The 13822-nt window shown below is 54.8% G+C and overlaps 1 protein-coding gene across 12 annotated transcripts in view; it reads right to left on the bottom strand.

The window, feature by feature from the left end:
* ITPRIP (inositol 1,4,5-trisphosphate receptor interacting protein) overlaps window positions 1-13822 on the bottom strand; it is a 31175-nt gene that overhangs the window by 6181 nt on the left and 11172 nt on the right. For 11 of the 12 annotated variants that reach the window (XM_032490989.1, XM_032490990.1, XM_032490979.1 and 8 more), the window contains one exon: window positions 888-5701. In XM_032490989.1, coding sequence (XP_032346880.1) covers window positions 4030-5688 — 1659 coding nt within the window. In that variant the 5' untranslated portion in view covers window positions 5689-5701 and the 3' untranslated portion in view covers window positions 888-4029. The remainder of the gene's footprint in view (window positions 1-887; window positions 5702-13822) is intronic. The other variant, XM_032490986.1, reaches the window with a different exon arrangement.

The raw sequence follows: 13822 nt of genomic DNA, 5'->3' as shown, positions 1-13822 counted from the left end.
AAGGTTCAAAAAAGATAGCTAAGAAAAGTGAGATAGCATGGTCCAATTTATATAAAAAAGAACAAAAGGGATGCATCCACACATGTGATACATACGTAGGAAAATTCTGGAAGGATACATAAGAAACTTCCTGTTGGTTGATGCTGGGGAATGAGCTGAGAAATCAGGAGTGGGAGCTTTTATCTGTTACTTAATATTTCTGAGAGTGGTTGAATTTTTTTATCATGACTGTATTGTTTTTGTTTAAAAAGGGTTAGAAAAACAAGCTATCTTTGGATGGCAACAAGAAAAGTTAACTCTGAGATGTCCCTCCAGGGTGGCGGATGGGGACAAGGCAGAGGAGGGTGAAGTGGGCAGGGCAGGGGGGTAGTGAGCTGAAGGCAGACACTCCCATCACCGTGTGGTTCTTGGCTCCCTCTGCCTGTGGTCCACTGGCCAAACCAAACTTCCCGCTCTATCCCATGAGGACGAGACCGGATGGAGCATTAGGAGGTTCTGAATCACAGTCTTCAGAGTGACTTAAGATTTCTGGGACATTCACTGACTGCTGCCACAGATGCCATCAACTTACTCTGGGTACTTGGCACACAGTGGGTGCTACTTAAATGCTGCCTACGTCTATTATGCTCTCCTACCTTCACTCCACGGTTCTGGCTGAGATGCGTTTCCTGGACAGTCCCACCCATTTTTCAAAAACAGAATCTGGCAGTGCCCTGCCTCGTGCCCCAGGTACCAGGGGTTCTTGGACTCTCAGCATCACCTAGGGAACTTGGCAAAACGCTGATTCCGGTGCCCGACTCCTTCAGATTCCACTGAAGTCTGCAGTTTGGTCCAGGAACCTGGACCCAGGTGATACCACACATGACCTGCTAGAAAGGCATGCTTACCAGCTTTTACCTTGCCATCCTCACTCTGTTTCCCAGACCATTAGTGTGAGTGTGGGTGTGCTCACGGATGCCTGTGATGTAGCTGATGCCACCTGGACCACGGATCCCAAGCAGGCTCACCAGCTTCTACCGAGCCTACCTTCCAGCAGTTTGGTAGGGAAAACAGTCCACTTCGGTTTTCTTTAACTTTCCATTTGGAAAGGAAGTGAAAAGCCATCCTCCACCAGGAGTGTCATCAATCACTTGAGGGAGCTTTAAAAATAGAGTCATATTGGGCGCCACGTAGGTTCAAGGTGGGGTCTGGGCATTTGACCCAACTCTCCACATGATTCTGATGACACCCTGTATTATGAGCCAAAGTGCTGGGCCCAAGTTCTCAACCCAGGCTGTACTTTGACAAGCCCGAGAGAGGGGCTGGGGCTTCTGAGGAGGTGGGGCCCTCCTTCAACCTGACCAAGCTTGTGGCTTCAGGCTGGCCCTAATCATTTCATTTATCAAGAGGCGCAGCAAAAGTCCTGGGACGTTTGGCACAGGAAGTGAGCAGATGCTGGGTAAAGTCTAGCATCTTTGGGAAGGAAAGAGATTCCTCGGAGAAAGTTGTCCTCAGTGGAAAGGCTTAACGTGTCCTAAAAGACTAGAACTTCTTCTGTTTAAAAGACAACCTCTTTCCTTCAAGCCCAAAACTTCACATTACTCCCAGGCTTGACATTCTTTGCACACACCAGCTCTCTGTGAAATAAGGTTTTGTGCCAGAATCCACCCTATAGCTGGCTTTCAAAGGCCCTTTCTGGAACTCTGCAGGCTGCTTCAAAGATGGGCCAGAAATATTCTATTTTGCTATGTTTTAAAGTTTCCTGAAAGCATAAGAATAAAAAGGGAGTGAAAGCTTCCGCTCGTCAATAGGAAACCCACCCCCTCGCCAGCTCTGCCCTGGGAATCTCACAGATTTCCTGAAGTTAAAAACAAACACCGTGACCAGTGTCTTCTCCTTGCAAGAATTTAATTCGTCCTTTAATATAAATAGGGCAGCATGAAAGGCCAAGAGCCCCACTGCTTTCTGCTTCAGAAGCAGCTTTGGTGCATAAAAGATCCCCATTTCCCCTCTGAGTTGTTGCCACTGGATAAACAAGAGGCCAGAAGGTAATTTTTCAGTGAACTTTCTCCTGGAAGCAAAGAGGGGAAATTGGGGGTGGGGGGGGGAGATTTAGGCTTGGTTGTAGCTTCTGGAAGCTGATTCTTGGTTGCTGGGGTCTCTTCAAAGCCATCAAATGAGGATGAAGATGGGAAAGGAAAGGCACAGGTGACAATAAATAAGGAAATTCACCCCGACTCTGGAAACAAATCCCTGTGGAATGGGGCGCTTGGGGCTATGGTTGGAGGACCACATGGGCCTGGGAAGGGGCAGACCCAGGTGCTGCTCAGTCGAACCCCAGCTCAAACGGAGGGCCTTCTATGGGCTTCAGGGCCCCATCACAGACCAGCCTTCCGCTGTGAATCAACCCTGTCAGGCAAAACTGTCCATCTTCTAGAATACTCTGAGGCCAGGTGAGAGCACTCCTGGAGTAGAGACAGGATCCTTTCTTCAGTTCACGGTGAGCCCCACACCCCTGAGGAACTGGATGCCCTCTGGGAGGCACGGCCAGCTTCAGCCCAGGAGGGAGTCCTGGGGAAGGAGCGCCTGTTCTTGCTTCCTCCTTGGTCTTGAAGGAGCGCCTGTTCTTGCTTCCTCCTTGGTCTTCTGCAAGGGTTACCGAGGCAATGCCAAGAGAGGCACTCCCAAAGGGCCAGTGAAGCCACAAATGGAGGAGGGAGCGGCCTCCCAGCACCGCTGAAGCAGGCCTGCAGCCCAAGGCCAGCTCTGACCACAGGCTCTGGTGGCTGCCCAGGGACTTCTGCCCGGCAGTGCCAAGGCGGCCTCTCCAAGGCCTGAGTGCTGTGCTTGCAGTCTGTCCCTGTGTGTCCCGGTCAACCGGGCCTCTGTCTGGCTTTTGGGTGATGGCCATCTGTGTGGCCAGCAAGGCCTACCAGAAAGAGGGGGTTCTGTGCCGTGAGGAAGCCCCACTAGAGCAAAGAGCCGAGGGGATCGGGGGGCCTGCGCGTGGGGCTGGGTTTCTACAGCAGGTCTTGCTTCCGGGCACACTGTGCTCTAAGATCGGGGCCCTGAGGAAAACTCAGGGCTACGGCACCCCTCACCTCGCAGCTCCACGACCTTCTCCGAACAGAAGCCAGGCTGCAAGCCAGACCCCAGCACCCGGGTACCAGGCTCTGCCCTTTGCCTCTTTCTCTATCATGTTCCACCTCCAGTGTGTGACTCCAAGTCCCAACATACTGGTGGTCAGAGAGACCAGCTGTGGGGAGAACAACCTGGGGTGAGGGGCCGCTGAGCTTGCACCTAGCATGATGTGTGGTACCCACAGGGTTCAGGACACAGCATCCTGGGGGAGAAGGCGGGGGGGGGGTGCACCTTGAGTGAGACCTGTGGTTGGAAAAGCGGTCAATTTAAACTTTTCTCTGCCACCGAGTATCCACTTTTGTGCAACAGAGACATTAGCCTCTTGGGGCTTTGAATCTTTCTTGGTCTGTTCTCCAAATAGGATAAAAATGGCAGCCACAGTGGGGACCCATATTGTGCAGGCTGCAGGTGGAAGGTTGCAAATTCCCACAATGGTCCCCATCATTTGGTTGCAGATGCCTGGGGCCAAGGGTTACTGGAAATCAGGGTGCAGGTGTTAACATAGGTTCCTGTTAGCATTCCTGTACCTCCTCTGTTGATATTCAAGTAGAGATTGAATCTGGGATGTAAAAAGAATCACACCCAAATTATGTCTGCATTGTCTGCAACTCAGTGTCCAAAGAGTTCTGTTATCACCTTGGCCACTGGTAGTGATCCAAAAGTAAGCTGCAAAGAATCAGTCCCCAGATCCAGATAACAGCTTCACCAACAGGCCCCAGTGGCATGAAAGCAAACCAGCTTCGGCTTGAAATTTCATTTCCTCTGTGCTATAGGATCTGGCTTCCCCTGCAGGCTGAGCCACGGCACCCTACAACGCCTGCCATTTTCCCAGGACAGGGCTTGCAGATGCCCCCAGGGGAGTGGACATGCAGGATGCCCCGAGTCCTGGCCCTCTGGGTCCTGGATGCTCTACAAGATGACAGCTTTTGGGGGCAGGCTAGAGTGGTCTGAGGGGATATGGAGGGAGTACTCGCTAATGAGTGCTGGGGCATTCTTGAGCATCTCATAGAAGGAGTCTACCGTCTTTCGGTAGAGACTTCGCTGCAGGACGAAGGGCCGGAAGAGGTTAAGAGGCTCGGCCCTGCGCATGGCCTCAGGGAGCCCCGTGGCCTCGGGCACCTTGCGGTTGCCGATGAAGAAGTGATGGAGCTTCTTCTCCAGAAGGCTCTTCTCCAGAAAGCGGAGCAGCTCGTGCAGACGTGCATCAAGCTGCCCAGCCTTCCAGTCGGCGGGCCGCCGGGCGAGCAGGAGGTGCAGTAGGGCGGTCTTCAGGTGGTAGTTGCTCAGCCCGCTGGGGCCGGTCAGGCAGCTCTGCTTGGAGAGCAAGAAGGAGGCAATCTGCAAGCAGCTGAGGTGGCAGGCGCCCTCCGGCAGCGCCTTCGATGTCATCCTGAGGAAGTGGCGCTCGTAGACAGCAAAGGACAGGAGCCAATCGGTGCTCGATGCCGAGGTCCCGGGGCAAGACTCCCGGGGAAGGTGGGAGACAAAGTACAGGTCGGAGTCATCACATTGGATCACAGGAATCAGGTTGAAGGGCATGAACTTCCCTGAGCGGAACCTGATCTTGAGGGACCCTGGGGTGTCTAGCTGGCCAAAGGCTAGGTCGAACTCATACTTGTGGGCGATGCGGTGCCAGGCTCTGGTGAGGGCCGTCTGGAACCACTTCATGACTCGCATCGTGTCCAGGTAAGGGGAGTCTTGGGCGCACAGGGGGTCTCCTGCCTCACTGCTGGGCTGTGCCACATTGTTCTTGCCGTGAAGGAGACACAACATGTCCTCCCCAAGCTTGGTCTTGCCGCAGATACAGCTCAGCGTGTCCTCGTCGGCCCGGACGACCTTGATCTGGCCATAGCCCTGGCGATCCAAGGGCACGGAGCGGCTGGAGCACCAGAGCTCTGGGTGGAAGTGGTAGGGCTCCGGGGGCATGAAGGGCACAAAGAGGTTGCACAGCAGTGGCTTGTTGACCTGCCAGTTCTCATACATGCTGTCCACGCCGATGAAGTCCTCCACCTCCATGTCTGAGTCCCGGCTGCACAGGCTCCTCAGGGCTTCCAGCAAGTCATCCACGAAGCCTTCCACAAACTCCCGGGTGCGGGCGGCGTCAGCTGTGGCCCCTCGGATGCAATGCTCGTAAAAGTGTTCGAGCGTGGCCTTGTTGGGCAGGGTGAGGCCCCGGAGCGGGGCGCCCTCCAGGCCGGGCAGCTCATCCTCATCTGTGCCCAGGCACTCGGGTGAGGGTCCGTCCTGGTGGTCCTGCCGCCACACCTCTATCACCAGGAAGAGGATCATGCAGAGGGTGCTCCACAGGTCCCAGGCGGCACGGCTTTCGTTCTGCTGCTGGCCCTCCTCCGCCACCCGCTCCAGCGCCTCCTTCTCGGCCGCCAGCCGCGCCACCTCCTCCTCCAGGCGCAGCTGCTCCAGCTGCAGCTTCTCCTGGTGCGCCTGCATCTGGCGGATGATCTCCTCCTCGTTCTCGGGGACTGTGGCGTTCTCTCGCGGGAACAGCAGCGGGTGGTTGATGATGGCCGTCACCACCACCAGGCACACCCGGAAGAGCCCCAGCGCCATGGCAGCAGCTTTCCTGGGAACAGGGAGAGAGACCGCTGGTCACACCGAGCTTCCCTCAAAGCCACTTCTTCCCTAGTGGGTCCCTCCCACCGACCTCTGCCCCACCGGGCTAGTGAACCCACCCAACCCACGGTCTAGCCTTGGGAACCATTCAACAGCAGTCCTGGGTGAACAGCCCACAGTCGTGGAGTTGTTCCTAGCTGCCCAGACAGTCCTCTTTCCCGTAGCAGCACCCCACTTTCCCTGAGAACCAAACCGTTTCTACTCCCAGGCCTTACTGCTCCGGTTGGGATGAACCCACCCCCAGCTGCAGAAGTATGGGTATTACCTAAGCCCAAGATTACTCCCTGCTCCTCCTCACCAGCCACAGTGACTGTTTAAGGATGAGCTTATGACCCTCACTGTTCTGGTCAGTGGGAGACGGAGGTAGGATTTGTTGGGACCAATGGGGAGAAAGACTCACTCTGTTGCCTAGGGTTGTTGAGGGAATAAGGATTACACCTGCTGGTGGCTCTCTAGCTACCACAAAGTAGGGGCGGAGGTGTGTGTGTCCACCAGAGAAAGACGCCAACATGGAGGAAAGCAGACCTGCTGGACCCAGCCATGCCTGAAGCGATTACCTTTGGACGTTTTAGTCATATAAATCAATACATTCCCTTTTTATTTAAGTCAATTTTAGTTGTTTTCCAACACCTGAAACCAAATAGTCCTGAATAAGATATCCCCTCTCCCTACAGTGAATGCCTTCCAGGGAATGCTTGCTTCCTCAGTGCAGAATAGCCTAGTGGTTAGGAACAAGACAGTTGGGTTCCAAAGTCAGCCCTGCCACTTACTGATTAGCTGTGTGACCTGGGGCATGTTAACTCATCTCTCTGAGCCCCAGTTTCCTTACTGTACAAATGGAAAGTCGTAGCACCTAGAGGGTCATTGTATTGATGGAAGCACTGATCCATGAAAACTGCACACACAGCACAGGGAATGGTGCACAGCGTATGTTCACTGAACAGCCGCTGTTTTTGAAGCAGTCTGCAGCTCTTCCCCTACTGTAAACTTCTGATCTGGAAGACCCCACCCCAAATTCAGACACTGATCTCCTGGCTACTCCTAGGTCTTTCACAGGACCATCTAGGAGACAACCAGACTGACTCAGTCCGTGGCTTTCCTCTCACGAGTCATCTGAACTTCAAATCCGACTTCTTAATTGTGAGAGGGGACACGCCACTCCTCCAGGATAAATGGATTTCTAGGTCTCAAGTGACTTTTGGGGAAGAACCAACCCCTTAACAATACTTGCTATTCAGACTGTGCAGCTGCAACATCTCCTGGGAGTTTGTTAGAAATGCAGACTCTCAGCCTCACCCCAGACCTACTGAACCAGAATCTGCATTTTAATACCATCCACGTTACAGTCTCACATTGTAAGCCTTATATTATACCCTCTCTTCTCCCTGGCAGGAATCTTGGGAAGTAACACCTGGCTTTTTCCACATTTGCTCCACCTGCTTCCTGCCTGGGACCTCAGCTAGGAAAGCAAATGGCCAAAGGAGGTCATTTTTGGACAACAAAGAACACAGAGGGGGTTCCCCCCACAATACATGCCAATACCCTGACAGAAGCCCCATTCCCTAACCTTGACTTTGCACCATGAAAACCACCTGTTCTAGTTCTTACCCTAATGGTGCCAAGAGGCAGGTGTCTGTCACCAGTTACGGACACTTCTGCAGGTGCTATCTGCAGTGCCACGATACAGATGGCCTGAATTGCCACACTGGGGCAAGGCCTGCTGCTCAGATGTGACTCCGCCCGGTTGCACATGTCAGCAGGAGAGAAAAGGGTTGTGGGGAAGAAGGTCCAGCAGCAGCATTCAGCATGGAGACACATTCAGGCATCAGAGGTGAACTCACTCGAGGAGGAAATGGAGGATGGGAGAAAGTGGAGGAAGTCTCAGACCAGAAGGGAGGTGGCGTGAGGAGAAAGTACAGGGGGCAGCCAGCCAGCTTTCCTTCCCCGAGACAAGGAGCAGCTTGCTGGATAATTGCAGAAACAGATCAGCCCCGGTTTCGACGTCAGAGAAACATCAGTGGAAAGTTTGGCCAGGGTGATCCAGAGTAAAACTGTAAGGTGGGCTGATTAACGTGGATCAGAGTTTTAAGATAAAGGCGAGGAGAATACCAGGCAGCAGCCAGTTAGGAGATACTATGGGGGTTGTGAGGCCCTTCAGGGCCCCTGTGCTCTAGGCAGCCACATTCGGGCACAGCAGGCCCGGACAAGTCACAGTAATAGCCCTTGGCAACACCTGGTTCCAGAGGTCAGTTTCCATGCCAACTCAGGGTAGGATGCCACCAGCTGGCAAGCGGTACCATCCCCAAGTCCTGTGACTGGGAAGTCCTACTCCTCTCTGACCAGTAGTTTCTACAGGACTACCTGTGTACACCCTCATGCCTGCTGGAAGATGATGGCCTGTACTGGGGCAGGCAAGGTTCAGAACCTCCCAGCAAACTGGAGCAATTGACACCGTGCATGGGGGCTTAAGAGGATGGACTCTGGAGAAGACAGACTGGGTTAGTACCCAGCGTGTCCACCTACTAGGTATGTGACCTTGGACAAATCATTCCACTTCTCAGAACCTCTGTCTCTTCATCTGTAAAATAGGAATAGTAATACTTGCTGTTATAAAGGAAATAATGCAGAGGAAGCACTCAGCAAATGCTTGCCTCTGAGCTGGTTTTCCTATAAAAGGGAAGCCTTGATGTGATGGGAATAGCCAACGCGCCCGCCTGCAGGGGTTGGTAATGCAGTGGGCCAGGCAGATGCCCCTGCAAGGGACCTGGGCACGATGCAGGCAGCCACGAGCACACTGACAATAGTAGGTTACAGGCAAGACAACAGGAACACAAGGGAAGCAGAAAGGAGCCTGAGCTGTAGAAGCAGACAGGCCTGGGTTTGAACCTTGACTGCTCCTTGCTGAGGGGTCCAGGGTGAGTCACTTGGCATCTCTAGGGCTCCACCGTTTCACTCATGAGATGGAGCTAATTGCAGGCCCCCCTTCACGGGAAGTAGGGGTTAAGCAAGACCGTGCATCTCAGGTGCCTGGCATACAGCAGGCACCTTACAACACCAGCTGCTTCCCCCTTGGCCTCTGTGGGCCTGTTTTCTCATCTGTCACACACACCAGCCCTGCCCAAGGAGGAACACATGCTCAAAAGCGCTCTGAAAGCACAAAATGCTCCCCTAGGACTGCGGTCCCTTGGCATGCCACTCTGTCCACCCTGCCCCCCAGCAAAGGGGGAGAAGTCTTTGGAGCTTTGGCTCCTCCTGCAGGTGGAGTTCCCTCTGACTCACTCCCCGCCTAAACCACCTCCTCCCTCCCAGGGATGGGATCCCGGCCCGTCATTTTGCTCCTGATACCCTCTGTGCAGGCTGGCTCTGCTTGCAGCGCCTAAGTGACGGGGAACAGAGTGGTGGCTGCTCAGTGCCCACAAGGTGGGACCGAGTTTGAAGCCTCCACTACTCCCCCTCCTCAAACCAAGTCACAGGGAACACTACCCTGGGGGCTGTGGGGGTCAGAAGAATGAGGGGAGAGAATCCAGGTGTTTGGACTCCTGGAGACCACAGGGACAGGACAGAAGCTGGGAGCCTCAAAAAACCATAGACATACGCACACACACACTCCTCACCAAAGGGCCCCTTTCTCCCCAATTTCAAGGGTTTTTACCTCTGCCTTGGCCCAAAGCTGTCACCTCTACAAGGCTGCCCCACACCTGTAGTCTGAGACATCCAGTTTGACAATAAACCTGGGTCACTTGGAGGGCTTTTGTTGGTCTGCTTGCCAGGAAGTCGGCAGGAAACCTGCCAAGTTCCTCTCCACCCCCGCCCCTGCCCACAGAGTGTGGCAGCCCATGCAGGTCACGGCTAAACTTAGCCTGGCAAAGGGCCAGGGTCACGAGGGCAGCGGGGCGGCGACAGAGGGTTGCAGGTGGTCGGCCCCAACCAGCAGTTTACTGAGACACTGACTCTGAGCCTGGCCGGAAGCCCCAGGCCCTGGGAGAGAAATCCCAGATGGCTCCTCATTTCTGCAGGTCCCTCACTCCTGTGTCCCCCAGATCCCCCCAGAACCCCCACTACAGCTTAATCCAGTGAATGCCACTAAGAGCTGGCTAATAGCAACACGCTTCTGTTTATCACGCCCTCACTAGGATGTGCTGGGCACTTCACACAGTGACCCCTGAAAACTTCTAGGTGGTAGGTTTTAGCCTTCTTTCACAGGTGGGTTAAACCAAAGCCCAAGAGAAGTAATTTTCTGGCCACACAACTAGAAAAGGCACAGCTGAGCTGAGAAAGTCTGCTCTGTCTGCCTCCACCAAAGCCCAAGTATTTCCCACTGTGCTGTTTACAGAGCACCTACTATGTGCAAGGAACATGCTGGGGGCTACAGGGCCCGCAAAGATGAGCAGGGCATGATCCTCGGTGGTAAAAACACTACAATCCACATAGGAAGCAGATAGCCTGTAAGAACCCTCACAGGACAGAATGAGCTGTGAGCAACAGGCTACAAGGTCACAGCATGAGAGTTTCATTCCTGTTCTTTTGGGGGCCCCTCCTGTCTGTAGACCTGCTCGGCGCCCACCTGCTTGGCTCCACATCCACCACGCCCTCTCCTTCCTCCAGACTGAATTCCTCCAACAAACTGAGAACAGCAGGAGCCTGTGTCCAGACCCACATGTTCATCAACACCCCTCTGCCCGTCACCCACCTGCCCCCACCCAGGGCTGGCTGTTGACCGTGGCCTCAGCAGCCCGGGCAGCTTCCAGGACAGTGCTTCTCAAAATGTGGTCACAGCTCAGCATCACCAATGTCACCTGGGGACTTGTTAGCAATGCAAATTTTCAGGTGGAATCCCAGACCTACTCATCAGAAATTCCAGCGAAGAGGCCAGCATCTCCAGGTGGTTCTAAAGCCCACTTCAGTCTGAGAACCAACCCTTCCCAAGCCAGGCAGACCTCCAGGGAGGAGGAGGGTGGGGCTCCAACAGTGTCACTGCAGCCCAGATCCTGGAGCTTGCCAAGGGCTTGTCCCACGCCCAGCCCGTCGGATGCAATTAGCTCTACTAATTACAACAGCAAAAGTAGCTCAGGCCCTGGCGTCATCTTCACAGCTGAAGGATGTCCCTATGAAATGGAATAGGAGGTGGGCTGATGGCAGGGGAGGGCACTTGTAGCCCAGGCCTCGTGGAGTGACTTGAATCCCTTTTCCATTGCTTAGGTTCTGAGCCCCTCAAGAAAGAAGGGGCCAGGGGAGAGCCACACTGTCCATAACTGTGGGCTGAACCCCTCCTGTGTGCCTCGGATTTGTGCTAGAGTTTCACAGTCCTGGCAAATGAGATAGATATACATCATTTTGGGGAAATAAACCTACACATTTAAGAAAGTCAGAATTTAGAGCTGGACTAATCAAAGCCCTGTTTTACAGATGAAGAAACCGAGGCCTAAAGGGGAGACACACTTGACTGGAAGGGTAGGGTGAAGGTCAAAGTGGTCCAGGCAGGCTGGATATCACCCTGTGGACCCTCATAGACAGGAGAGGAGTAGTGAAAAGTGGTGATGTTTTCATTAACAGCCAACAGGAAGTACTCTGCACGTGTTTTATCATTTAAGTTTCAGAACACCAGTTAGGTAGTTGCAACATCCCTATCTTGTGAAGAGATTGATGGTCAGAGAGGTTCACTGGGTAGCCTGTAAGATTCTCTGGTCTGCAGTATGCGACAGAGTCGGCCTCCCTCCGTCCGCCAGGGGCTGATGGGAAGCTGAGTGAGCCCAGCCACCTCCCCCTGCCCGGTGGCACCTCCCTGGCATCACTGCCAGTGGCGACGACCAAAACCATCAGGTTGGCTGTCCCCTAAGCTTCCCAGGCCTTGGAGGAACAGGACTGTAAGTAAAGAGAGGCTGAATGCGGAGCCAGAGTTTGACCCTGAGTCTTGGTTTGGAGTTTGGCCCAGGAGCAGTCTGTTCCTCCTGTGGTCCGGCCTGTCTCATCCCCAATTCCACACTTCTCTCAAGCAGAGCCCACACCCCATGCTGGAATCTGACCACCTTCCCGGCCAAGAGCAACAGCACCCACCAGTCGGGGCCAGCTCAGGGGCTCCTCCTCCAGGTCTTGCTGCAGGCCAGCCTCACTCCGAACCCCTGTGGGTCAGGCCACCTCCTTGCTCTTTACTGTGTCAGTTTACCCATTCATCCCTGACTTCCTAACTATGGTTTGGGCAAGGTCCCAAAGCCGAGGCTGAATATCACCGCCAGCCCCCCTCGCCTCCTCCAGGCACCAGGCACGGGGCTGGGCACCTGCAGGCACCCTGTGTGCCAGTGGGAGTTAGCTTCTCACGCACTTAGGAGGAGAAGCCAGCTGTGCGAGGGGCCGGCCGGTCTCCACACACTCCTTCCTCGTTGCCCGACTCAGGGCCAGGGGACAGACAGACTGAGCACGGATGGGTCCATCAGGGCAGCTCTGCAGACAGTAGTTCCCACCCTTCCAGGACAGGCTCACAGGCTGGAGAGAAAGGCGCAGCAAAGGCAAGGCCATAAAGCCACCACCGGGGCATCTCAGGCTAAGGTCTCTCTTCACCTGCACCCCAAACAGGAATGGGAGAGGAGATCTAGCAGAGAGGGGAGGAGAGGGGGAGGCTAAGCAGCACTGGGGGTGGGAGCTGGGTGCTGGCAGGCCTCAGGCCTGGGCAGAGAGGGACAGGCCGGCCGAGAAAGGAAATGAGGAAAGAGGAAGGAAGAGGACTGACACATAATAATTGAGAAAGTGGGTAGAAAGGGTGTGCTTCTGGGCCCCCAGTGTCTTTGCAGGCCCCTGGCATTTCCTTCCACCCCTCCCACTAGACAGGACCTCTGTCCTGTCCTCCAGCCAGCCTCACTTTCCTGGGACCTGTCACCCTTATGCCTCTGGGCTCCCTCCCTCATCTCCTTTCACCTTCCTGGGGGCAGGAGAGGTGGTGGGGGACATGCCTGGAGTGGGGGTGGCTTGGGCAGGGGACAGTTCCCCAGAGTAAACGAGCTCGGCTGCAGGTGCTGGGACCTGGGTGACACAGGCTTTATCTAAGCGGAAAGCTACCACACTGCATGCTCCATACACCTCTTTTTCACTCCCCAAAAGAGAAGCCAGAAATCTGGATTTTATCCAAATCCCCCAGTTTTACAATGTCATCTATTCTTTCAAAAATACTTTAAAAACCATGGGAGCCAAATAAAACACGTCAGCGGGCCACCCAGATCCTGCGGGCCCCTGGTCTGCAGCCCCTCATGTGCCTCCTCTCTCCTGCCCACTGCCACCTCCCCCCGCCCCCACCCCAAGCATTCCTCAAGGCTGCCCTTGGCCCCGGGACTCTCCTCAGTCTTCCCCCTCAGCCAGACCACCACCTGCTAGTCCTTGGCACCTAAGGCTCCCTCCAGTACCCCACCGGCTAGACTTTTCTCTCCGAGCCCAGTCCTGACTCTGTTCCGGGGCCTCCCAGTCGGCCCCAGCAGCCACACTCAGAATCATCATCGTCAGCATTTACGAGTGCTGACTAGGTGCCAGGTCCGCGCCAGAGGCTTACATATGCTCCACATGCTTACACATGCCTGCACATGCCTTCCCCACGGCCTCTCCAGGAGCTAGAAGAAAGATCACCTGGCCTAATGGGTGTGGACTAAGCAGAACTCAGACTACAGACTAGAGCCTGTGGTCGCCAGGACCAAGAGCTGGACCCCCTCCGCCCCTCCCTAACCCAGGGGAAACCCAGGGGTCAAGACTGGGCCCTGGTGAGGGTGAGGGAGCAGGACAGAATGAGGGAGAGAGCAGAGCGGAGAGGCCCCGCCCTGACGCCCAGGGAGGTGGACCCACTGATGGGCCCGTGGGAAAGTGTCCACTGCAAGGGAAGCGGCCTTTCCATTGAGGGGAGCTCAGCTGTCCCCCCATGTGGCCACACTGGCCAGACTCACAGAGGGTGACCAGTCACACTCGCCAAAGCATGAAGTTTTCTCAAGGACACTCTCAGAAAAGGAAAGGGTTTCTGAAAGTCACCAGGATGATGCCAGCCCCATCCTCTGGACCAGGGTCATGCAGCTGGCCAGCCGAGGTGCAGGAAGGACAG

This window comes from Camelus ferus, chromosome 11 (genome assembly GCF_009834535.1).
Source record: "Camelus ferus isolate YT-003-E chromosome 11, BCGSAC_Cfer_1.0, whole genome shotgun sequence".
NCBI lineage: Eukaryota > Metazoa > Chordata > Mammalia > Artiodactyla > Camelidae > Camelus > Camelus ferus.
The sequence above is the reverse complement of the archived record's forward strand: the minus strand, read 5'-3'. Positions and strand labels throughout refer to the sequence as shown.